This window comes from Coregonus clupeaformis, chromosome 19 (genome assembly GCF_020615455.1).
Source record: "Coregonus clupeaformis isolate EN_2021a chromosome 19, ASM2061545v1, whole genome shotgun sequence".
Taxonomy (NCBI): Eukaryota; Metazoa; Chordata; class Actinopteri; order Salmoniformes; family Salmonidae; genus Coregonus; species Coregonus clupeaformis.
The window spans coordinates 40,152,956-40,177,168 of NC_059210.1; the positions used below are offsets into that span (position 1 = coordinate 40,152,956).

Here is a 24,213-nt window from a genome sequence, read left to right on the forward strand (position 1 = left end):
CATGATTAGAGAAAAGTGTCCACAGGGAAGGCAGGACAATCTAATAGAGTTTTGTCAGTAATCCATAATCTCATCTCACCCTGTCAAAGTAATTTCACTCTTTCACCTCAATTGTTATTTTCTGAATGAACAGTAGCCTAAGTAACTGGCTTGACTGAGAATAACATGATTCGATTAATGCATTTTATGATTATCTTAAACTGTAACTCCTGACTTCTACAATTAAGTTGCACTTAGTTAGCTCAGGGTTTCCCAAACTCGGTCCTGCCCTAGCACTACACAAAGGATTAAAATAATCAAAGCTTGATGATGAGTAGGTTATTTGATTCAGCTGTGTAGTGCTAGGTCAAAAAACAAAACGTTCACCCAGGGGGATGCCCCAGGACTGAGTTTGGGAAACCCTGAGTTAGCTTCTTCTTCTTCTTCTTCTGTGGGTTTTATGGTGAACTACATCCAAAAGTTGTATTGCCGCCACCAACTGGACGGTTTGAAACTAAAACTAAAATTAAAATAAATAAATCCATACTTAAGTGATTCTAACAATCCACCCTAATAAATATATTACATTGCCAAAAAAATAAAAAAATATCCCACTTCTTCCTTCTTTTACTTCTCCATATCTCCCGTCTCAGGCTCCAGGACCTGAGAAGGTGGTACGGCTTTTGCTAATATTCCATGTAACTCCTTTGCTCTGGACAACCCTGACTTTGGCCACCTCATTCTCTTTTACCCTTGTGGGGCATTCAGAAGACGTGGCTATATAAGAGCATCTGCTAGGCTAAATTAACAAACTAGGCATGCATAGCTCATTACGGAGACTCCATTTCAAAAACCAAAAGAACAGAAACTCATCACTTTTTTCCCCATTCACCACTCGATTCATCGGACGTGCTTCAATCACTCCAGGAATATTTGTAATCTCTTCCAAATCAACTTCTCACGAAACGCCAGATATAACCTCCTTGAGGGGTGCCCTGTTCCGAAGCGACACACACAACACTTCAAACTTATCAAATCGATTTAGACACAATACACGTTCCTTCTGATCCGCAGAATCACAAAAAATCTAAACAAGCCCGCCTCTCGTGATCCTCACATCCTTCACTTTCCCCAGCACTCTTTCCACCAGTTTGGATAACTCAAATGGTTTCTTCAAGATTGGTAGTCTGCTCATTCTCATCACTGTACCCTACTTTGCTCCGTTTTCCATTATTTTGAACAATACGCCAATTCTCCTTGATTCTACCGCCATTGTATTCAGATTCCACCTCATCATCTGCTTCCGCCATCTTCCGTGAAGATTTGCCAACCAGATCTACTCCTTTCTCTCTACCCCCTGAGTTAGCTGGTGGCTTCCAATGATTTATATTGGTTGCTTCACGTCATACATGCAGCGTTCTGTAGAGATATCCTTCCCAGAAAAGTTCTCAAATATGGGTGGACTTCACCCTACTGGCCAACGTTGGTGAAATCTATCTTTTGATTGGTGCATATTTTTGTCAATATACCCTGCCACTGTGTGTGCGCACCACAGACCTAGGATCAGATTGTTTACACCCAAACTAAGCTTCTGCATAAAGGAATGATGAAATATCTGATTCTGAATCAGTACTTCAATCTACAGGCTGACAGTCATCATGGTTGTCTGAGTTGTGTGTCTGATCTGGCAGTTCTGTGATAATTTGGCACTATGGGAAAACTGGACGAGTTACTTTAAACCCGGGTAAGTTGCAAGCTCAAACCTTATTAACTAGGTAATATAATGTGGTATGGATACACGTATTTTGTCAATTTTATTTTAAGATTGATTAATAAATTAGAGGTTAACGTTAGCTACTTTTGGCTAGCTCGAATGTCACGTCAATGAGTGAAGGAAGCAAGCATGCATTGTCAAAAATATATTCGGCCGGTTAGCTAGCTAGTAGCTGTTAACGTTACCACGTAGCTAACTAGCTTGCTGGTTATTTTGTCCGTCTTCTCGTTTTATAGTAGATATAGTTAGCTAGTTATCTATTTTCATAGTTGTATGCCACTTTGTGTATGTCCTGTTGCTATATAGGTAGCTAGTCAAATTCATAGCTAACAAGTCGAGACTAGTATGAGTGCTATCTGTTGCATGTCTGCATGGCCCCTAGTCTGATTAATCAGGCTGTAATACACAATTAATTGGTAGCTATATACTGCCTGACACTAATGCCTGCAAAGTTGTGTAAATGTTCCTTACAAGCCAGAATGTTTATTAAAATTACATTTAAACTCCTCTACCGGTTCTCTGTGCTGTGCGGTTTGTCCTTCAGTTGCTCGAAATTTTAGACAACATATCCACAGGAAAGTATTGATTGTTTACCTAACTTTTAAGAGAGTCAGTAGGTGTGTGGTTCAGTTGGCACCAAGGTAAAGTTAGTTTTATATTGGATAATTATATAGCTATTGAAACAAGCATGCCATGACAATGACAATGAAAATGGTATGTTCTGAATCAGGGGAGGATGGAGAACTATCAACACCTTCTTTTGTGTGAATTGGAGATTTTATTTCAAAGATTGAAATCGGAACAAAAAATACCCAAATGAAAAATTCATACACAAAAATGTGTTGATCATTCTCTATCCTCCCCTGATTCAGAACATACCATTTTCATTGTCATGACATGCTTGGTTCAATAGCGATTGACGAGAGAACCACATATCCAATATAAAATTAGTTTTACCTATGTACCTAACCATATACTTACCAGCTCTCTACAAAGTAGGGTAAACAATACTTTCCTGTGGATATTTTGTCTCAGATTTCGAGCAGCTGAAGGACAAACCGCACAGACAACCGGTAGAGTAAGTTTAAATGTAATTTTATTCAACAATCTGGCTTGTAAGGAACATTTACACGAGTTTGAAGGCATTAGTGTCAAGCTGTATATACCAATTAATTGTGTATTACAGCCTGATTAATGAGACTACATCAGTGGCAGTCGGTGCCGTTTAAGACGGGACGATACATTGTGTTTTCTTTATAAGCATTGCCTTATTTCTATTACAGCATATTTGATGACTGTCATTCATATTCCATTCACCCAGCTCAATGTAACATCAATAGGTTTAGGCTACTCCAATTTTCCCTGTACACATCATTCGGTTGCTACAACCTATCCTATGAATGAAAGTTTACAACGTAGGTGCACAGGTCGAGATAATTTTGAGTAATCATATATTTTTATCTAAAAAGGATCACTTTTTTAAAAATGTTTGACTATTTTAATTTTTATGAAATTCACTGAGGAGGATGGTCCTCCCCTTCCTCCTTTGAGGAGTCTCCGCTGGACTACATGGTCCCTAGACTAGAGTCGATTTAAGCTGAGTCAAGGCATAGCTATTTGAAAATGTTGTAAGTGGCTTTGGTAAATGTACATTGCTGTAAAGTCAATGCCAGCTAAGCTAATAAAGAATATTACAAAATAGCGAATTAGATTTAGCCTAACTTACAGTTCAAACACTGTTCTTGTGATTGGCTTTGCACTACCTACAGAAACAATGTCAGAGGGGTATTTTTTGTAGTCAGTTTGCATAGCTAGCTACATATCATAAAACCCTTAGCTATCACACTTAACAATGTTGTGTATTTTCTGTCCACCTAAAGCAGCTAGTTGTGATGCGGAGAGGAGACCCTGTTCCCCGTGCCTTCCAGGCCCCAGTGGATGTCCATGCTAGTGTAGATGGCCAGGTGTACATGTTCAGGCGAGGCCAGCAGAATGACTCTGCTGGCTCTTCAGAGGAAGAAGAGTTCAATGTGATGGAGCTGAGGCCCCGGGGGCGGCAGGAGCTGGAGCAGGACAGACGCGGCAGCCTCATGCTGCTGAAGAGGGAAGTATTGGATGGGGACAACCTCAACAAACTTGCTCTGCAATATGGCTGCAAGGTAAGTCCTGGAGCCCATTTATTTGCTGGCAGCAAGCTGTACAGTGTATTGTACAGCAGTGGTGTAAAGTACTTAACCTCTACTGCAGGGGTGTCAAACGTCCGGCCCGCGGGCCGGATCAGGCCCGCAAACGGGTTTAATCCGGCCCGCGAGATGATTTTGTAAAGTATAAAAATGAGCTGCAATTTTTCAATAAAAGAAACTGCTGTTCCAATTGTGTCCACTGGATGGCGCAATAGCAATTGTGTTAAGCAAGCAAACTGTTTATACCGGGGCAGAGCAAATAGGTCAAGCAAGTGCAGCCAGTCCGGATGAGCTACTTTGTTTTGCCCGCGATATTTATTACGGCTTCTACTTTTAACATTATGTGCTTTGGCACCCTTATTGCCCCAATATGTCTCTGTCAAAAAAGAGAAAAGTGGACGCAGAGTGCAGATTGTTCCAAGAAAAATTGTCATCCTTCTATTTATTCACGGAATTGAATGGGAAAGCTGTATGTTTGGTGTGTTCACAGCATGTTGCAGTGCTGAAAGAATATAACCTTTGTCGCCACTATGTGAGTCTTCATGCGGACAAATATGACAACTTTCAAGGTCAGCGGAGAAGAGAGAAGGTGAATGAACTGTTGGCGGGTCTGAAGAAACAGCAGTCTGTGTTTACTCACAGCCGAGACATCAGTGACGCTGCAGTGAAAGCTAGCTACCTCATTGCTAATGAAATCGCAGTGGCTTCAAAACCATTTAGTGAGGGTGAATTTGTAAAAACATGCATGATGAAGGCAGCGGAGATTGTGTGCCCTGAAAAGCACCATGCTTTTGCAAATATCAGCCTGACAAGAAACACAGTTGCAGACAGGATTTCCGATCTTTCAGTGGATTTGGACAGCCAGTTGAAGCAAAAAGTAAAGTAATTTATTGCGTTTTCGGTTGCAATTGATGAAAGCACAGACATTACAGATGTTGCACAACTGGCCATTTTCATCCGCAGAGTTGATGACACATTGACCGTCACCGAGGGGTTCGTGGAGTTGGTGCCGATGACAGATACAACGACAGCAGCTGATATTTTCACTGCACTCGTCAGCGCGCTGGACAGGGTCGGAGTGGACTGGTCCCGCGCTGTCAGCCTGGCTACAGATGGTGCGCCCTCAATGATCGGGTAAAAAGCAGGCGTTGTGACAAAGTTCAGAGAGAAAGTGCAATCTGCAAATGGAGGACGTGATTTTTGGACATTTCACTGTATTTTGCACCAGGAGGCTTTGTGTTGCAAGTCATTAAAGATGGATAACGTCATGAAGGTGGTTATTATTTTTATTATATTATTATTATATTATTATAATATTATTATTATTATATTATCCAAACTGTTAATTTCATCCGATCCAGAAGCCTGAATCAACGTCAGTTTGACAGCCTTCTCAGAGAGAAAGACCACATCTATGGCCTGCCATACCACACTGAGGTAAGATGGTTAAGCCGAGGTGCTGTGCTGAGGCGTTTCTTTGATTTACGAGAAGAAATTGAACAGTTCATGGAAGAAAAGGGCAAACCAGTGTTAGAATTTCATTCCGCAGAATGGATGCAGGACCTTGCATTTATGGTGGATGTTACAGAGCACCTGAATAACTTGAACAAACAGCTGCAAGGGCGCAACAAAGTTGTCACGCAGTATTATGACAGCATACGTTCTTTCAAGTTGAAGCTGTCATTGTGGGAGACGCAACTCGCCGGTGGTGATGCAGCTCACTTCCCCTGTCTGAAAAATGTGTGCGCGACCCAACATGTGACAGACATGAAGCGGTTCAAAGATAAAATAACAGGACTGTTACGGGAGTTTGAGCAACGCTTTCAGATTTTGGGTGAACGGGAGAAAGACTTCAACGTTTTTTGCTCGCCATTCACCGTGAATCCTTCTGATCTGCCCGTCAGCATCCAACTTGAAATTATAGACTTGCAGTGTGACTCGGATTTGAAGGGCAAATTTGCCGCAGCTGGCTTGGACACATTTTATCAGAATCTCTTGCCAGGTTACCCCAACTTGACAACCCTCGCTGCAAAACTGTTGTGTATGTTTGGAACCACATATCTTTGTGAGCAAGTTTTCTCTGTAATGAGCATAAATAAAACAAAGCTGCTCTCAAGGCTCACGCACAAGCACTTGAATCACATCCTGAAGTTGGCTGCCACTCAGGATGTGACGCCTGATATTGATGCGCTGGTGAAAGCTAAAGATGCCAGGTATCAGGAGTCAAATAAACTATGCAACCCCACTTAAAGTGCTGCATGAGACACCCTGATATAGTTCTGTGATCTGTGATATACTTCTGTGAATCACTGAGGCATTGTGTGTTTGTGTGTTCTTTGTCCTCAGAATTTTCAAATAACTTGAGGTGTTTTATGATTAATAGTGATGTTGTGCTTTTGGACACACTGTCCTCAGGCTCCAGCTTTATGTTTATATGTTTTTATGTTGATGTTGTTTTTAATTGATTTTATTTTATTTATATATTTAACCTATTCTTGACTCTGTGGTTCTTGCACTTGTTTGGGGAACAGGATTTCATTCTTTTTATCTACATTTCTGCCTGAGAAATGACACCCTGATATAGTTCTGTGATCTGTGAAACAGTTCTGTGAATCACTGAGGCATTGTGTGTTTTGTGTGTTCTTTTTCTTTAGAATTTTCAAATAAACTTGAGGTGTTTTATGATTAATAGTGATGTTGTGCTTGTACTATTTTGGACACACTGTCCTCAGGCTCCAGCTTTATGTTTTATGTTGATCGTATTAAAACAATGAAAACAATCTGAAGTTGTTGTTTTTAAGTTATATATACCATGATTTTATCGGTCCGGCCCACTTGGGAATAGATTTTCCTCCATGTGGCCCCTGAGCTAAAATGAGTTTGACACCCCTGCTCTACTGGATGGGTGTCCTGAAATCGGGACAGTTGTTGCTCAATACGGATAATGTGACTACAAGGACGTTGTAAACAAAAGCACATTTTCACGGACATATATGGGCTTATATGGGCAGAAAGCTAAAATGATTGTTAATCTAACTGCAGTGTCCAATTTACAGTAGGTATTACAGTGAAAAAATACCATGCTATTGTTTGAAGATGCACAACAACAAAACACTTATCACGGCGACAGGTTTGATAATTCACATCTGAAGGTAAATAATGTACTTACATTCAGTAATCTTGCTCTGATTTGTCATCCTGAGGGTCCCAGAGATAAAATCCAGCTTAGTTTTGTTTGATAATATAAACGCTACACCTTGTTTCATCCGGTCAAGTTCTGTTTTCTGTGATCCTCAGATACTCAAGAAGACAACCAAACTTTTTTCAGCATTCTGCATGACATATAGGCTACACAAAAGTTATTTTAGCCCACCATGGGCTGACCACATTACGCACCAATGAGACGGGTGGTGTTCACTTGATTGACTGTATCTTGGTCCAATGACCACCTATCATTTTGAAACATAGCTAGCTAGATAGCCAATGAGCTGGGCTTTACATGAGTATGTGATGGTCCTTTGTATGAGTAAAAGCCATTGTGCTAAGCCCGCACGCAACGAGACTCATTCTCCATTGAAAATCGAAAGGACCAAGAGGAGTTTTCATTACGCACAGCTCGATTTAGTTCTACAAAGTTTTCAGCAATTTTAGTAAGTACAACAATGGCTTCTAACACTGGAAAAGCTAAATCGAAGTCCAGATATACCGATTTGGATGAGATAATTGTAGAAATTGACCGTGAAAGTGACACAGAATCGGACTGGTTTTGACTCAACCGCTGATGTTTTTGGAAGGAAAGGACGCGACCTTAGACTGGTAAGTGAAATACGTTTTTTCTTCTCATGCTAATGCACTTGTTTGAATGGTTGCATATTATTCATTTGATTTGGTTGCATATTATTCAGATTTTTTCTTTGATTATTTAAATATATATATACAGTGGATATAAAAAGTCTACACACCCCTGTTAAAATGCCAGGTTTTTGTGATGTAAAAGAATGAGACAAAGATAAATCATGTCAGAACTTTTTCCACCTTTAATGTGACCTATAACATGAACAATTCAATTGAAAAACAAACTGAAATCTTTGAGGGGGAAAAATTAAAAACTCACAATAACCTGGTTGCATAAGTGTGCACACCCTTAAACTAATACTTTGTTGAAGCACCTTTTGATTTTATTACAGCACTCAGTCTTTTTGGGTAGGAGTCTATTAGCATGGCACATCTTGACGTGGCAATATTTGCCCACTCTTCTTTGCAAAAGCGCTCCAAATCTGTCAGATTGCGAGGACATCTCCTGTGCACAGCCCTCTTCAGATCACCCCAGATATGTTCAATTGGATTCAGGTCTGGGCTCTGGCTGGGCCATTCCAAAACGTTAATCTTCTTCTGGTGAAGCCATGCATTTGTGGATTTCGATGTGCGCTTTGGGTCGTTGTCGTGCTGACAGGTGAACTTCCTCTTCATCTTCAGCTTTCTAACGGACGCCTGAAGGTTTTGTGCCAAAATTGCCTGGTATTTGGAACTGTTCATAATTCCCTCCACCCTGACTAAGGCCCCGGTTCCAGCTGAAGAAAAACAGCCCCAAAGCATGATGCTGCCACCACCATGCTTCACTGTGGGTATGGTGTTCTTTGGGTGATGTGCAGTGTTGTTTTTGTGCCAAACATACCTTTTGGAATTATGGCCAAAAAGTTCAACCTTGGTTTCATCAGACCATAACACATTTTCCCACATGCTCAGCCGGGCTTGGATGTTTTTTTCTTCGTAAGAAAAGGCTTTCGTCTTGCCACCCTACTCCATAGCCCATTCATATGAAGAATACGGGAGATTGTTGTCACATGTAGCACACAGCCAGTACTTGCCATAAATTCCTGCAGTTCCTTTAATGTTGCTGTAGGCCTCTTGGAAGCCTCCCTGACCAGTTTTCTTCTCGTCTTTTCATAAATTTTGGAGGGACGTCCAGTTCTTGGTAATGTCTCTGTTGTGCCATATTTTCTCCACTTGATGATGACTGTCTTCACTGTGTTCCATGGTATATGTAATCCTTTGGAAATTATTTTGTACCCTTCTCCTGACTGATATCTTTCAACAATGAGATCCCTCTGATGCCTTGGAAGCTCTCTGCGGACCATGGCTTTTGCTCTGAGATGCAACTAAGAAAATGTCAGGAAAATCCTACTAGAACAGCTGAACTTTATTTGTGATTAATCAGAGTCACTTTAAATGATGGCAGGTGTGTAATGACTTCTATTTAACATGAGTTTGAATGTGATTGGTTAATTCTGAACACAGCCACATCCCCAGTACACTTATGCAAATAGGTTATTATAAGGTTTTTATTTTTCATTTTTCCCCCTCGAAGATTTCAGTTTGTTTTTCAATTGAATTGTTCACATTATAGGTCACATTAACAGTGGAAACAGTTCTGACATGATTTATATTTGTCTCATTCTTTTACATTGCAAAAAACTGGCATTTTAACAGGGGTGTGTAGACTTTTTATATCCACTGTGTGTGTGTGTATGTGTGTATATATATATATATATATATATATATACTGCTCAAAAAAATTAAGGGAACACTTACACAACACATCCTAGATCTGAATGAATGAAATAATCTTATTAAATACTTTTTTCTTTACATAGTTGAAAGTGCTGACAACAAAATCACACAAATTATCAATGGAAATCAAATGTATCAACCCATGCAGGTCTGGATTTGGAGTCACCCTCAAAATTAAAGTGGAAAACCACACTACAGGCTGATCCAACTTTGATGTAATGTCCTTAAAACAAGTCAAAATGAGACTCAGTAGTGTGTGTGGCCTCCACGTGCCTCTATGACCTCCCTACAACGCCTGGGCATGCTCCTGATGAGGTGGCGGATGGTCTCCTGAGGGATCTCCTCCCAGACCTGGACTAAAGCATCCGCCAACTCCTGGACAGTCTGTGGTGCAACGTGGCGTTGGTGGATGGAGCGAGACATGATGTCCCAGATGTGCTCAACTGGATTCAGGTCTGGGGAACGGGCGGGCCAGTCCATAGAATCAATGCCTTCCTCTTGCAGGAACTGCTGACACACTCCAGCCACATGAGGTCTAGCATTGTCTTGCATTAGGAGGAACCCAGGGCCAACCGCACCAGCATATGGTCTCACAAGGGGTCTGAGGATCTCATCTCGGTACCTAATGGCAGTCAGGCTACCTCTGGCGAGCACATGGAGGGCTGTGCGGCCCCCCCAAAGAAATGCCACCCCACACCATGACTGACCCACCGCCAAACCGGTCATGCTGGAGGATGTTGCAGGCAGCAGAACGTTCTCCACGGCGTCTCCAGACTCTGTCACGTCTGTCATGTGCTCAGTGTGAACCTGCTTTCATCTGTGAAGAGCACAGGGCGCCAGTGGCGAATTTGCCAATCTTGGTGTTCTCTGGCAAATGCCAAACGTCCTGCACGGTGTTGGGCTGTAAGCACAACCCCCACCTGTGGACGTCGTGCCCTCATACCACCCTCATGGAGTCTGTTTCTGACCGTTTGAGCAAACACATGCACATTTGTGGCCTGCTGGAGGTCATTTTGCAGGGCTCTGGCAGTGCTCCTCCTGCTCCTCCTTGCACAAAGGCGGAGGTAGCGGTCCTGCTGCTGGGTTGTTGCCCTCCTACGGCCTCCTCCACGTCTCCTGATGTACTGGCCTGTCTCCTGGTAGCGCCTCCATGCTCTGGACACTACGCTGACAGACACAGCAAACCTTCTTGCCACAGCTCGCATTGATGTGCCATCCTGGATGAGCTGCACTACCTGAGCCACTTGTGTGGGTTGTAGACTCCGTCTCATGCTACCACTAGAGTGAAAGCACCGCCAGCATTCAAAAGTGAGCGAAACATCAGCCAGGAAGCATAGGAACTGAGAAGTGGTCTGTGGTCACCACCTGCAGAACAATTTCTTTATTGGGGGTGTCTTGCTAATTGCCTATAATTTCCACCTGTTGTCTATTCCATTTGCACAACAGCATGTGAAATGTATTATCAATCAGTGTTGCTTCCTAAGTGAACAGTTTGATTTCACAGAAGTGTGATTGACTTGGAGTTACATTGTGTTGTTTAAGTGTTCCCTTTATTTTGTGTATATATATATACAGTTAGTCGGAGGTTTACATACGCTTAGGTTGGAGTCATTAAAACTCGTTTTTCAACCACTACACAAATTTCTTGTTAACAAACTATAGTTTTGGCAAGTCGGTTAGGACATCTACTTTGTGCATGACACAAGTAATTTTTCCAACAATTGTTTGCAGACAGATGATTTCACTTATAATTCACTGTATCACAATTCCAGTGGGTCAGAAGTTTACATACACTAAGTTGACTGTGCCTTTAAACAGCTTGGAAAAATCAGAAGCTTCTAAAGCCATGACATCATTTGAGTCAATCGGAGTTGTACCTGTGGATGTATTTCAAGGCCTACCTTCAAACTCAGTGCCTCTTTGCTTGACATCATGGGAAAATCAAAAGAAATCAGCCAAGACCTCAGAAAAAAAATTGTAGACCTCCACAAGTCTGGTTCATCCTTGGGAGCAATTTTCAAATGCCTGAAGGTACCTCGTTCATCTGTACAAACAATAGTACGCAAGTATATACGCCATGGGACCACGCAGCCGTCATACCGCTCAGGAAGGAGACGCGTTCTGTCTCCTAGAGATGAACGTACTTTGGTGTGAAAAGTGCAAATCAATCCCAGAACAACAGCAAAGGACCTTGTGAAGATGGTGGAGGAAACAGGTACAAAAGTATCTATATCCACAGTAAAACGAGTCCTATATTGACATAACCTGAAAGGCCGCTCAGCAAGGAAGAAGCCACTGCTCCAAAACCGCCATAAAAAAGCCAGACTACGCTTTGCAACTGCACATGGGGACAAAGATCGTACTTTTTGGAGAAATGTCCTCTGGTCTGATGAAACGAATGACCATCGTTATGACCATAATGACCATCGTTATGTTTTGAGGAAAAAGGGGGTTTCTTGCAAGCCGAAGAACACCATCCCAACCGTGAAGCATGGGGGTGGCAGCATCATGCTGTGGGGGTGCTTTGCTGCAGGAGGGACTGGTGCACTTCACAAAATAGATGGCATCATGAGGAAGGAAAATTATGTGGATATATTGAAGCAACATCTCAAGACATCAGTCAGGAAGTTAAAGCTTGGTCGCAAATGGGTCTTCCAAATGGACAATGACCCCAAGCATACTTCCAAAGTTGTGGCAAAATGGCTTAAGGACAACAAAGTCAAGGTATTGGAGTGGCCATCACAAAGCCCTGTCCTCAAATATTTTTACAGCCCTCTAACCAATTGTACTATTATGTGTGTTTTTCCGCGTTATTTGTAATTTATTTTGTACATAATGTTTCTGCCATCGTCTCTTATAACCAAAAAGAGCTTCTGGATACCAGGACCGCGATTACTCACCTCGTAATGGACGAAGATTTTTTCTTCAACGAGGCGGCCGTGAAGGATATCCTACAGACACCCGACAAGGCCCAAATCCCCGTCATTCGCATGAGGAAGAGACAGAGATATATCGTGGACGTAGGTCGGGGTGCCTTGTAAGGATCCGACGGCGAGCGAGTAAACTGCTGCTCCCATCAATCCTATTAGCCAATCTTCAATCATTTGAGAATAAATTGGATGATTTAAGATTACGGTTATCCTACCAATGGGACATTAAAAACTGTAATCTTATGTTTCACCGAGTCGTGGCTGAACGACGACATGGACAACAAACAGCTAGCGGGCTAGACGCTACATCGGCAGGATAGAACGGCTGACTCCGGTAAGACAAGGGGTGGCGGTCTGTGTATATTTGTAAACAACAGCTGGTGCACAAAATCAAGTACTAAGGAAGTCTCTAGGTTTTGCTCGCCTGAGGGTGAGTATCTTATGATAAGCTGTAGACCACACTATTTACCAAGAGAGTTTTCATCTATATTTTTCATAGCTGTCTATTTACCACCACAAACCAATGCTGGCATTAAGATTGCACTGAATGAGCTGTATAAGGCCATAAGTCAACAGGAAAATGCTCATCCAGAGGCAGCGCTCCTAGTGGCCGGGTACTTTAATGCAGGGAAACTTAAATCCGTTCTACCTAATTTCTACCATCATGTGAAATGTTCAACCAGAGGGAAAAAAAACTCTAGACCACCTTTACTACACACACAGAGACTCATAAAAAGCTCTCCCTCGCCCTCCATTTGGCAAATCTGACCATAACTCTATCCTCCTGATTCCTGATTATAAGCAAAAACTAAAGCAGGAAGCACCAGTGACTCGGTTAATAAAAAAGTGGTCAGATGACGCAGATGCTAAGCTACAGGACTATTTTGCTAGCACAGACTGGAACATGTTCCGGGATTCTTCAGATAGCATTGAGGAATACACCACATCAGTCACTGGCTTCATCAATAAGTGCATCGATGATGTCGTCCCCACAGTGACCGTACGTACATACAGTGGGGGAAAAAAGTATTTAGTCAGCCACCAATTGTGCAAGTACTCCCACTTAAAAAGATGAGAGAGGCCTGTAATTTTCATCATAGGTACACGTCAACTATGAGAGACAAATTGAGGAAAAAAAATCCAGAAAATCACATTGTAGGATTTTTAATGAATTTATTTGCAAATTATGGTGGAAAATAAGTATTTGGTCACCTACAAACAAGCAAGATTTCTGGCTCTCACAGACCTGTAACTTCTTCTTTAGGAGGCTCCTCTGTCCTCCACTCGTTACCTGTATTAATGGCACCTGTTTGAACTTGTTATCAGTATAAAAGACACCTGTCCACAACCTCAAACAGTCACACTCCAAACTCCACTATGGCCAAGACCAAAGAGCTGTCAAAGGACACCAGAAACAAAATTGTAGACCTGCACCAGGCTGGGAAGACTGAATCTGCAATAGGTAAGCAGCTTGGTTTGAAGAAATCAACTGTGGGAGCAATTATTAGGAAATGGAAGACATACAAGACCACTGATAATCTCCCTCGATCTGGGGCTCCACACAAGATCTCACCCCGTGGGGTCAAAATGATCACAAGAACGGTGAGCAAAAATCCCAGAACCACACGGGGGGACCTAGTGAATGACCTGCAGAGAGCTGGGACCAAAGTAACAAAGCCTACCATCAGTAACACACTATGCCGCCAGGGACTCAAATCCTGCAGTGCCAGACGTGTCCCCCTGCTTAAGCCAGTACATGTCCAGGCCCGTCTGAAGTTTGCTAGAGTGCATTTGGATGATCCAGAAGAGGATTGGGAGTTGAAAGTCCGTGTTGCCCAGCGACAGCCCCAAAACATCACTGCTCTAGAGGAGATCTGCATGGAGGAATGGGCCAAAATACCAGCAACAGTGTGTGAAAACCTTGTGAAGACTTACAGAAAACGTTTGACCTGTGTCATTGCCAACAATGGGTATATAACAAAGTATTGAGAAACTTTTGTTATTGACCAAATACTTATTTTCCACCATAATTTGCAAATAAATTCATTAAAAATCCTACAATGTGATTTTCTGGAAAGAAAAGTTCTAATTTGTCTGTCATAGTTGACGTGTACCTATGATGAAAATTACAGGCCTCTCTCATCTTTTTAAGTGGGAGAACTTGCACAATTGGTGGCTGACTAAATACTTTTTTTCTCCACTGTACCCCAACCAGAAGCCATGGATTACAGGAAACATCCGCACTGAGCTAAAGGGTAGAGCTGCCGCTTTCAAGGAGCGGGACTCTAACCCGGACGCTTATAAGAAATCCCGCTATGCCCTCTGACGAACCATCAAACAGGCAAAGAGTCAATACAGGACTAAGATTGAATCGTACTACACTGGCTCTGACGCTCGTCGGATGTGGCAGGGCTTGAAAACTATTACAGACTACAAAGGGAAGCACAGCCGCGAGCTGCCCAGTGACACAAGACTTCCAGACGAGCTAAACCACTTCTATGCTCGCTTCGAGGCAAGCAACACTGAAGCATGCATGAGAGCACCAGCTGTTCCGGATGACTATGTGATCACGCTCTCCGTAGCCGATGTGAGTAAGACTTTTAAGCAGGTCAACATTCACAGGAGACTGAAAAGATTTGGCATGGGTCCTCAGATCCTCAAAAAATTCTACAGCTGCACCATCGAGAGCATCCTGACTGGTTGCATCACCGCCTGGTATGGCAACTGCTTGGCCTCCGACCGCAAGGCACTACAGAGGGTAGTGCGTATGGCCCAGTACATCACTGGGGCCAAGCTTCCTGCCATCCAGGACCTCTATACCAGGCGGTGTCAGAGGAAGGCCCTCAAAATTGTCAAAGACTCCAGCCACCCTAGTCATAGACTGTTCTCTCTGCTACCGCACGGCAAGCGGTATCGGAGTGCCAAGTCTAGGTCCAAAATACTTTTCAACAGCTTCTACCCCCAAGCCATAAGACTCCTGAACAGCTAATCATGGCTACCCGGACTATTTGCACTGCCCCCCCACCCCATCTTTTTACGCTGCTGCTACTCTTAATTATTTATGCATAGTCACTTTATCTCTACCCACATATTACTTCAACTACCTCAACTAGCCGGTGCCCCCGCACATTGACTCTGTACCGGTACCCCCCTGTATATATAGCCTCCCTACTGTTATTTTATTTTACTTCTGCTCTTTTTTTCTCAACACTTTTTTGTTGTTTTATTCTACTTTTTTATTAAAAATAATGCACTGTTGGTTAAGGGCTGTAAGTAAGCATTTCACTGTAATGTCTGCACCTGTTGTATTCGGGGCATGTGGCCAATAAAATTTGATTTGATTTGATTTATTGTGGGAAGCTTGTGGAAGGCTACCCAAAACGTTTGACCCGAGTTAAACAATTTAAAGGCAATGCTATCAAATACTAATTGAGTGTATGTACACTTCTGACCCACTGGGAATTTGATGAAAGAAATAAAAGCTGAAATAAATCATTCTCTCTACTATTATTCTGACATTTCACATTCTTCAAATGAAGTGGTGATCCTAACTGACCTAAGACAGGGAATGTTTAGTAGGATTAAATGTCAGGAATTGTGTAAAACTGAGTTTAAATGTATTTGGCTAAGGTGTATGTAAACCTCCGACTTCAACTGTGTGTGTGTATATGTGTGTATATATATATATATATATATATACACACACACACACTACCGTTCAAAGTTTGGGGTCACTTAGAAATGTCCTTGTTTTCAAAAGAAAAGCAATTTTTTTGTCCATTAAAATAACATCAAATTGATCAGAAATACAGTGTAGACATTGTTAATGTTGTAAATGGCTATTGTAGCTCGAAACTGCTGATTTTTAATGGAATATCTACATAGGCGTACAGAGGCCCATTATCAGCAACCATCAGTCCTGTGTTCCAATGGCACGTTGTCTTTGCTAATCCAAGTTTATCATTTTAAAAGGCTATTTGATCATTAGAAAACCCTTGTGCAATTATGTTAGCACATCTGAAAACTGTTGTGCTGATTTAAAGAAGCAATAGAACTGGCCTTCTTGAGACTAGTTGAGTATCTGGAGCATCAGCAATTGTGGGTTCGATTACAGGCTCGAAATGACCAGAAACAAATAACTTTCTTCTGAAACTCGTCAGTCTATTCTTGTTCTGAGAAATGAAGGCTGTTCCATGCGAGAAATTGCCAAGAAACTGAAGATCTCGTACAACGCTGTGTACTACTCCCTTCACAGAACAGCGCAAACTGGCTCTAACCAGAATAGAAAGAGAAGTGGGAGGCCCCAGTCTACAACTGTGCAAGAGGACAAATACATTAGAGTGTCTAGTTTGAAAAACAGGCGCCTCACAGGTCCTCAATTGGCAGCTTCATTAAATAGTATCCGCAAAACACCAGTCTCAACGTCAACAGTGAAGAGACGACTCCGGGATGCTGACCTTCTAGGCAGAGTTGCAAAGAAAAAGCCAAATCTCAGACTGCCCATCTTAATATTTTATTTTTATTGGCCAGTCTGAGATATGGCTTTTTCTTTGCAACTCTGCCTAGAAGGTCAGCATCCCGGAGTCGCCTCTTCACTGTTGACGTTGAGACAACCAGTGTTTTGCTGGTACTATTTAAAGAAGCTGCCAGTTGAGGACCTGTGAGGCGCCTGTTTTTCAAACTCGAACCCACAATTGCTGATGCTCCAGATACTCAACTAGTCTCAAGAAGGCCAGTTTTATTGCTTCTTTAATCAGCAGAACAGTTTTCAGCTGTGCTAACATAATTGCAAAAGGGTTTTCTAATGATCAATTAGCCTTTTAAAATGATGGATAAAACTTGGAAAGCGATACACAACGTGCCATTGGAACACAGGACTGATGGTTGCTGATAGTGGGCCTCTGTACGCCTATGTAGATATTCCATTAAAAATCAGCCATTTCCAGCTACAATAGCCATTTACAACATTAACAATGTCTACACTTTATTTCTGATCAATTTGATGTTATTTTAATGGACAAAAAATTTGCTTTTCTTTCGAAAACAAGGACATTTCTAAGTGACCCAAAACTTTTGAACGGTAGTGTGTGTGTGTGTGTATGTATATGTATATATATATATATATATATATATGTATATATATATGTATATGTATGTATATATATATATATATATATATGTATATGTGTGTGTGTGTATATATGTATATATATATATATGTGTGTATATGTATATATATATATATGTGTATATAAATATATATATATATATATATATATATATATATAGCAATCATTATAATGAATATTTGTACCAATAGTAAATAAAGCACTCAAACCACAGCATTTCATAGTCAACATAAAATACACAGGCTATATATTGTGGGTCTATATAAAAGCCAGTGGAGGCTGGTGACGGGACGATTGTTCATATTAATGGCTGGAATGGAGTGGCTTTTTTATATAAATATATATAAACCTTCAATATACAATGTATTAGCATAGACTGTGTATTTTATGTTGACTATGACATGCTGTGGCTTTCGAGTGTCTTATTTACTATTGGTACACATATACAATTATAGTGATTTGTGTACCCCATACTCTATATATGTTTATAGTGTTGTTTATTTGATGTAGTGATGCAGGGCTCATCCATAAAAGTATTGATGCAGGGCTCACCCCCTGCTAAAATATAGTAATAGTAAACTTGAGTTCTTACTGAATGTTTTTTATTTTCAATAGTGCCAATGACTCAGATGACCTTAGGGAACCACCACATTCAAGTCGTCCATCCCCCACTCATTCAAATGTAGAAACTGGTTCATCCAGTCTGACCCCTGCTGTGGTCTCTGGCTCCACACCTAGCCCCGCCCGGCCATCTAGAGGTGTGAATATCTACATTCCAGCTGCTGTAAAGGATTACAACAAGAGCATGGGAGGTGTGGACCTGTCAGATGTGCTGATAGGCTACTACAATGTTCTCCACAAGACAATGAAATGGTACAAGACATTGTTCTATCACTTCATTGACATTGCTGTGGTGAATGCATTCATCCTCCAGTAGGAAATGGCTAAGAGCTGTGGGCAGACCACCATGACACAGCTTGCCTTCAGAGAGCTGCTCATCCAGGAGCTTGCTGACTACGGCACAAAGTCCACTGCAGCACCTTCTATCCCCTCTTGTGTAGAGGACTGTGGGTGTTCTAAATACTGTAATTGTAAAAAGTGTGTAAATCGTTTTTTTTATTTTCTTCACTTTGTGTGTGGTTTGTGGTGTGTTCACTTATGACATTAGATCAGTGTTGGCTGCTAACTTGGCCCTTATCTTAAATAGTTCACTTCTGTGTTGGGAGGCATTGGATCAGCATTCTCATCACGTCTCCTGTTAGTACCTTTTATGAAGGGAAGCTAATGATCCATCATGTATGACATTCCTGGGAGTGTGTAAACTTTAATTTTGTATTACCATAGCATTTTTGTATGTTCTCTATAGTTATGTACTTGAAAATGTATCAATTGACCAATTAGGCCACTTGGGTACATTTGGGCTAACTCGTGAGTGAGACCTGGGAGTCAAAATATGATGTTGCGTTGCATCCTTCATTTTATCAGTCTGAAACTTTGCACAGACACTGCTGCCCTCTTGTGGATAACATCTAAATTACCACCTTTTTCATTTCAAAGATGATGCAACAAAAATACAAATACAAAACGTATGTTTTTATTTTCTTCACAAACTTCAAAGTGTTTCCTTTCAAATAGTATCAAGAATATGCATATCCTTGCTTCAGGTCCTGAGCTACAGGCAGTTAGATTTGGGTATGTCATTTTAGTCGGAAATTGAAAAGAAGTGTCTGATGCTTAGGTTAAGTAACAATATTTAAAGAACTACTTAGGTCGTCTTTTGGGGGTATCTGTACTTTACTATTTATATTTTTGACTACTTTTACTTCACTACATTCCTGATGAAAATAATGTACTTTTTAACTCTATACATTTTCCCTGACACCCAAAAGTACTTGTTACATTTTGAATGCTTAGCAGGCCAGGAAAATGATCAAATTCACGCACTTATCAAGAGAACATCCCTGGTCATCCCTACTGCCTCTGATCTGGTGGTCTCACTCAACACACATTCTTCGTTTGTAAATGATGTCTGAGTGTTGGGAGTGTGCCACTGGCTATCCGTAAATATAATTAAAACAAGAAAAGAATGCCTTCTGGTTTGCTTAATATAAGGAATTTGAAATGATTTTTACTTTTGATAGTTAAGTATATTTAAAACCAAATACTTTTAGACTTTTACTCAAGTAGTATTTGAATGGGTGACTTTTACTTTTACTTGAGTCATTTTCTATGAAGGTGTCTTTACTTTTACTCAAGCATGGCAATTGGGTACTTTTCCCACCACTGTTGTACAGGACACTATACTTCAAGCACTGTACATACGTGTCTGCATAGGCTACTGATACTGTTTGTGCTCACATTATGTCAATATTGATACTTGTCTTCCTCTCAACAGGTGGCAGACATAAAGAGAGTGAACAACCTGATTCAGGAACAGGATATATTTGCATTGAAATCAATCAAAATCCCTGTGAAGAAACACAGCTTATTGATTGAGGCTAACACAGCGCTAAAAGAGCCAGAGCCAGGAACCTCAAATTCATCCACACCACCGCCCCAGCCACAGGGCAAACCTACAGCCAGCTCACCTGGTAGGCCACCTCTACAGGAGTACACCGACTACCTCAAAGAAGTGGACCATGACATCGAGAGACTGATCCAAACCACAAATGCACAGGATGAGGTTTTTTTAGAGGCTGCAGAAAGGCCACGAAAGTTGGGCTCCAGAGGCCAGCGCTTGACCAGCTATGGAGCAGACTGGGGCATCCAGTGGTGGAACGCTGTGGTGGCCATGATCCTGATAGGCATTATCCTGCCTGTCTTTTATGTTGTTTATTTCAAAACTCATGATACTGGAGTGCCTGCTGCTGTAGCTACCTCAAACAGCTCAGGGACAGGCCTCAGCACAGAAAGCCCTAGGAGCACTTTTAGCAGCCAAGAGAGTGTGTCTCTCAGTCTGAACAAACCAAACACATAATTGAGGGAAACAATGTCTATGGACTTCATGCTTAACTTTGGTCAACCGATGTTAGCCATAAGTACAATCACTTTGAATCGTTAAAAATAATGTTCTGCTTAAAGGTCATCAAAGTATTGCCTTAACAAAAATTTGTTGCTGTGTAACATTTCTTTACACAAGCTTGAAGCTTTTACTTTAGTATGGATTTCTGTATGTGTTTTACCACGGATATAGAACTTCATGGTTTCCGATTTTGTGTGCCTTATTAGATGCGTGACTTATCCAGTCAACTGTTCTTTCTTGTTTGTGATAATTATTTTTGAACATATTTTAACACAAGTGGTTGTTGTGTGACAAATTACAACTGCAATTGAATATGGATATTCCGTTTCGGACTTGCTTAGACAGTCTGAACTGATGGTACAAAATGTTTTATTTTTTTATGCTAGAATGTAATGCCAACAGTGCCATTTACAGAGATGGGTATGAACTAACATGTTTGTCTTTTGTTTCAATACTTTATTATTAAGTGCAATAAATGTCCTTTAAAGGGATAGTTGGGGATTTTGGCAATGTCGTCCTTTATCTACTTCCACAGAGTCATATGAACACGTGGATACCATTTTTATGCATCTGTGTGCAGTATGATGGAAGTTAAGAGGTCGTTTCGTGAGTCAATGCTAACTAGCGTTAGCGCAATGACTGGAAGTCTACTGTTCCTATAGACTTTCAGTTATTGCGCTAATGCTAGTTAGCAACTTCCTTCAAACTGCACACAGATACAGTACATAAAAATGGAATCCACAAGTTCATTGGACTCTGGAGAAATAGATAAAGGGGCTCATTGCCAAAAAAAAACGAACGATCCCTTTAAACTAGGAATTGGAACTAAACCATGCATGCATGAATTGTCGCGCTTGCAGGTCTGTGAACTAGGCTATGCAGTGTGTTACACTGATGTAGGCCAGGCCTATCAGAAAGAAAAGCAATCATAGGTTTTTCAATACTACTGCCATGATCCATTTCAATCAAGTGCTCTCGCTCTTTGTGCCAATCAGTTAATGTTACACCTGGAAATATGTAGCCTGAAATTCCTATTGCCTTCGATCCAAAACAATGGTGTGAATATGTAAATGAATTAATTACTCAGGTTAATAACTTTTATAAGTTAGCATTAGTGTTATTTTCCAAAGTTACAAAAGTGTTTTGAGAATGTATTAACCATTCAAGAGGGCTCAAATGATGAATCATTTGGAACATGTTGGCAGTCTTGTATCAAACTGACCCTTTTCAGTATTTTCCCCTTAATGTTTTCAATTGGTTGTGAAATATTAACAATTATTATTTGCAAGCAAGCATAGCCTAAAAAAAGTATGTAAGGCACAGGACCAGTGTAACATGACTACAGTAAGCAGTGACACAATGAAACAATATTTGTTGCAGATCGAAGTTTTAACTGTTGAAGTTAGTTGTAACGGAGCAGTGTATATATACTGAACAAAAATATGAACGCAACATGTAATGTTTTGGTCCCATGTTTCATGAGCTGAAATAAAAGATCCCAGAAATGTTCCATATGCACTAAAAGCTTCTTTCTCTAAAATGTTGTGCACAAATTTGTTTACATCCCTGTTAGTGAGCATTTCTCCTTTGCCAAGATAATCCATCCATCTGACAGGTGTGGCATGATCATGAAGCTGATTAAACAGCATGATCATTACACAGGTGCACCTTGTGCTGGGAACAATAAAAGGCCACTCTAAAATGTGCAGTTTTGTCACACAACACAATGCCACAGATGTCTGAAGTTTTGAGGGAGCGTGCAATTGGCATGCTGACTGCAGGAATGTCCACCAGAGCTGTTGCCTGATAATGTAATGTTCATTTCTCTACCATAAACCACCTCCAATGTCGTTTTAGAGAATTTGGCATTAGTCCAACCGGCCTCACAACAGCAGGCCACGTGTAACCACGCCAGCCCAGGACCTCCACATTCGCCTTCTTCACCTGCAGGATCGTCTGAGACCAGCCACCCAGACAGCTGATGAAACTGAGGAGTATTTCTGTCTGTAATAAAGCCCTTTTGTGGGGAAAAACTCATTCTGACCGGCTGGGCCTGGCTCCCCAGTGGGTGGGCCTGGCCCCCAAGTGGGTGGGCCTATGCCCGCCCAGACCCATCCATGGCAGCGCCCCTGCCGATTCATGTGAAATCCATAGATTAGGGCCTAATTAATTTATTTCAATTGACTGATTTCCTTATATGAACTGTAACTCAGTAAAGTTGTTGCATGTTGCGTTTATATTTTTGTTAAGTATAGTTTGTAAAAGGCCATAAGCAACTTATCTTTCACTACACCATGCCGTTTTTATAGCCCATTCTACTTTATGCCCTATACTGGTTTAGATTAAGACAAAAGCACAATAGTGCTTCAGTTCTGTATGAGTGTTGTATTACATTCAGTATACAGTTTGTGCCTTCTTTAATCCCTGTTAATAGTGAATCAGTGCATTATTTACAGTGAAATGTATTACTTGTCATGTTTTGCATAGTATTTTTAAGAAAGAAAAAGAATTTGAGCTATATTATTGGGCATTTTGTTATTGTTAATTTCTCCGCTATGATCATATTTTATTTTAATATAACCATTGTTCTAAAAGGTAGAAATGTCATGTTTTTGGTCATAAAAATGTACACAAAAAATGAGGGGTTCAACAAGGGTTCTTCTAAGATCCTCAAAGTTCTTCGAAGAACCTTAGGGTTCTTGGCACTGAAAATTGCCCCCAAAAGGTTCTCCCAATAACTCCATAAGAGGTGGGGTTAATCGAGGAACCTCCTTAGTTGATGGGGGTTCTTGCAAGAACATAACTGCCCAACTGAAACATTTGAATTTGAAAGGACAGCAGGTGCAGGCACTTAACTGAAAAATGTAAATCTCTCCTCAATTTAAGGTAAGGTTTGTTTCTTATATGATCTAAATTGATATTGTTTTATGATGATACCATATACCTTTTCATATTTGTGCAAATCTTTCTAAAACAGAAAATGGTCACAATTTAATGGATATCAATCAACAAAGAGGTAAGAATATGTAGGCTATAAGAATATGTTGAAGGCTAGCTGTATTGGGTGCAGATGACTGAACTGCTCACTTTTGTGTCTGTCTGCAGGTATACAGACGAGGAGGCATACATTTGGTATGTATGTACCATCGTCCTCCCTTACCTCTTCAATGAAAATCCCATAGGCCTCTACATTATGTACAAGGTATGTGTATGAAAAATATTATCAAAACAGTTTTTTTAATTCACATTTACCACAAAAACCAATGTATGAATACTGTCTTGTGCATGTTTTGTTAAACATCGGTATAATTACTATTTTTTGGATTCACAGACTTCACCCACCCTACACCTCTGATGTATATAACAGGAAACCTGTTTGATCACCATGCACTGCAAAATCATTCTGGCTATGGATACGGAGAACATTAACATCAACACGCCAGAGCATATACCCATTGGATTTGGGGCTCTGCTGGGAGTTTACCTCATATTTAGATTTTTTTATTCTGCTTTCCACTCTAAATCATAATAAATACTGACAACTAAAATATTGTGTTATTGTTATGTCCATTAATAATAGGGGAGGGGGGGGTAGTTCAAAAACCCCAAAAGGTTCTTCGAGGAT

The 24,213-nt window shown here is 40.9% G+C and overlaps 1 protein-coding gene and 1 long non-coding RNA gene across 3 annotated transcripts; both read left to right on the forward strand.

Annotated features, from left to right (window-relative positions):
• The first annotated feature begins 1,631 nt into the window (after positions 1-1,631).
• On the forward strand, positions 1,632-22,077 carry LOC121531898 (lysM and putative peptidoglycan-binding domain-containing protein 4). Of its 2 annotated transcripts, none has more exons than XM_041837441.2 (3): positions 1,632-1,723; positions 3,634-3,912; positions 19,962-22,077. In XM_041837441.2, exons 2-3 carry the CDS (start codon positions 3,646-3,648, stop codon positions 20,541-20,543), a joined length of 849 nt encoding a protein of 282 aa, XP_041693375.1. In that variant the 5' UTR covers positions 1,632-1,723; positions 3,634-3,645; the 3' UTR covers positions 20,544-22,077. The 2 variants fall into 2 exon arrangements, with proteins under 2 accessions (XP_041693375.1, XP_041693376.1); XM_041837442.2 differs by having other exon boundaries at positions 1,638-1,723; positions 3,637-3,912.
• A 1,490-nt stretch (positions 22,078-23,567) lies between these two features.
• Positions 23,568-23,948, forward strand: LOC121531899. Its single transcript, XR_005994213.2, has 3 exons — positions 23,568-23,604; positions 23,694-23,790; positions 23,920-23,948. It is a non-coding gene; the product is annotated as an uncharacterized LOC121531899 (long non-coding RNA).
• The last annotated feature ends 265 nt before the right edge of the window (positions 23,949-24,213 follow it).

Bases quoted from the DNA above. Each gene is read 5' to 3' on its own strand.
- LOC121531898 (XM_041837441.2), top strand. From the start codon at position 3,646: ATGCGGAGAGGAGACCCTGTTCCCCGTGCCTTCCAGGCCCCAGTGGAT. The intron at 3,913-19,961 runs GTAAGTCCTGGA...TCCTCTCAACAG, and splicing joins CTCTGCAATATGGCTGCAAG to GTGGCAGACATAAAGAGAGT.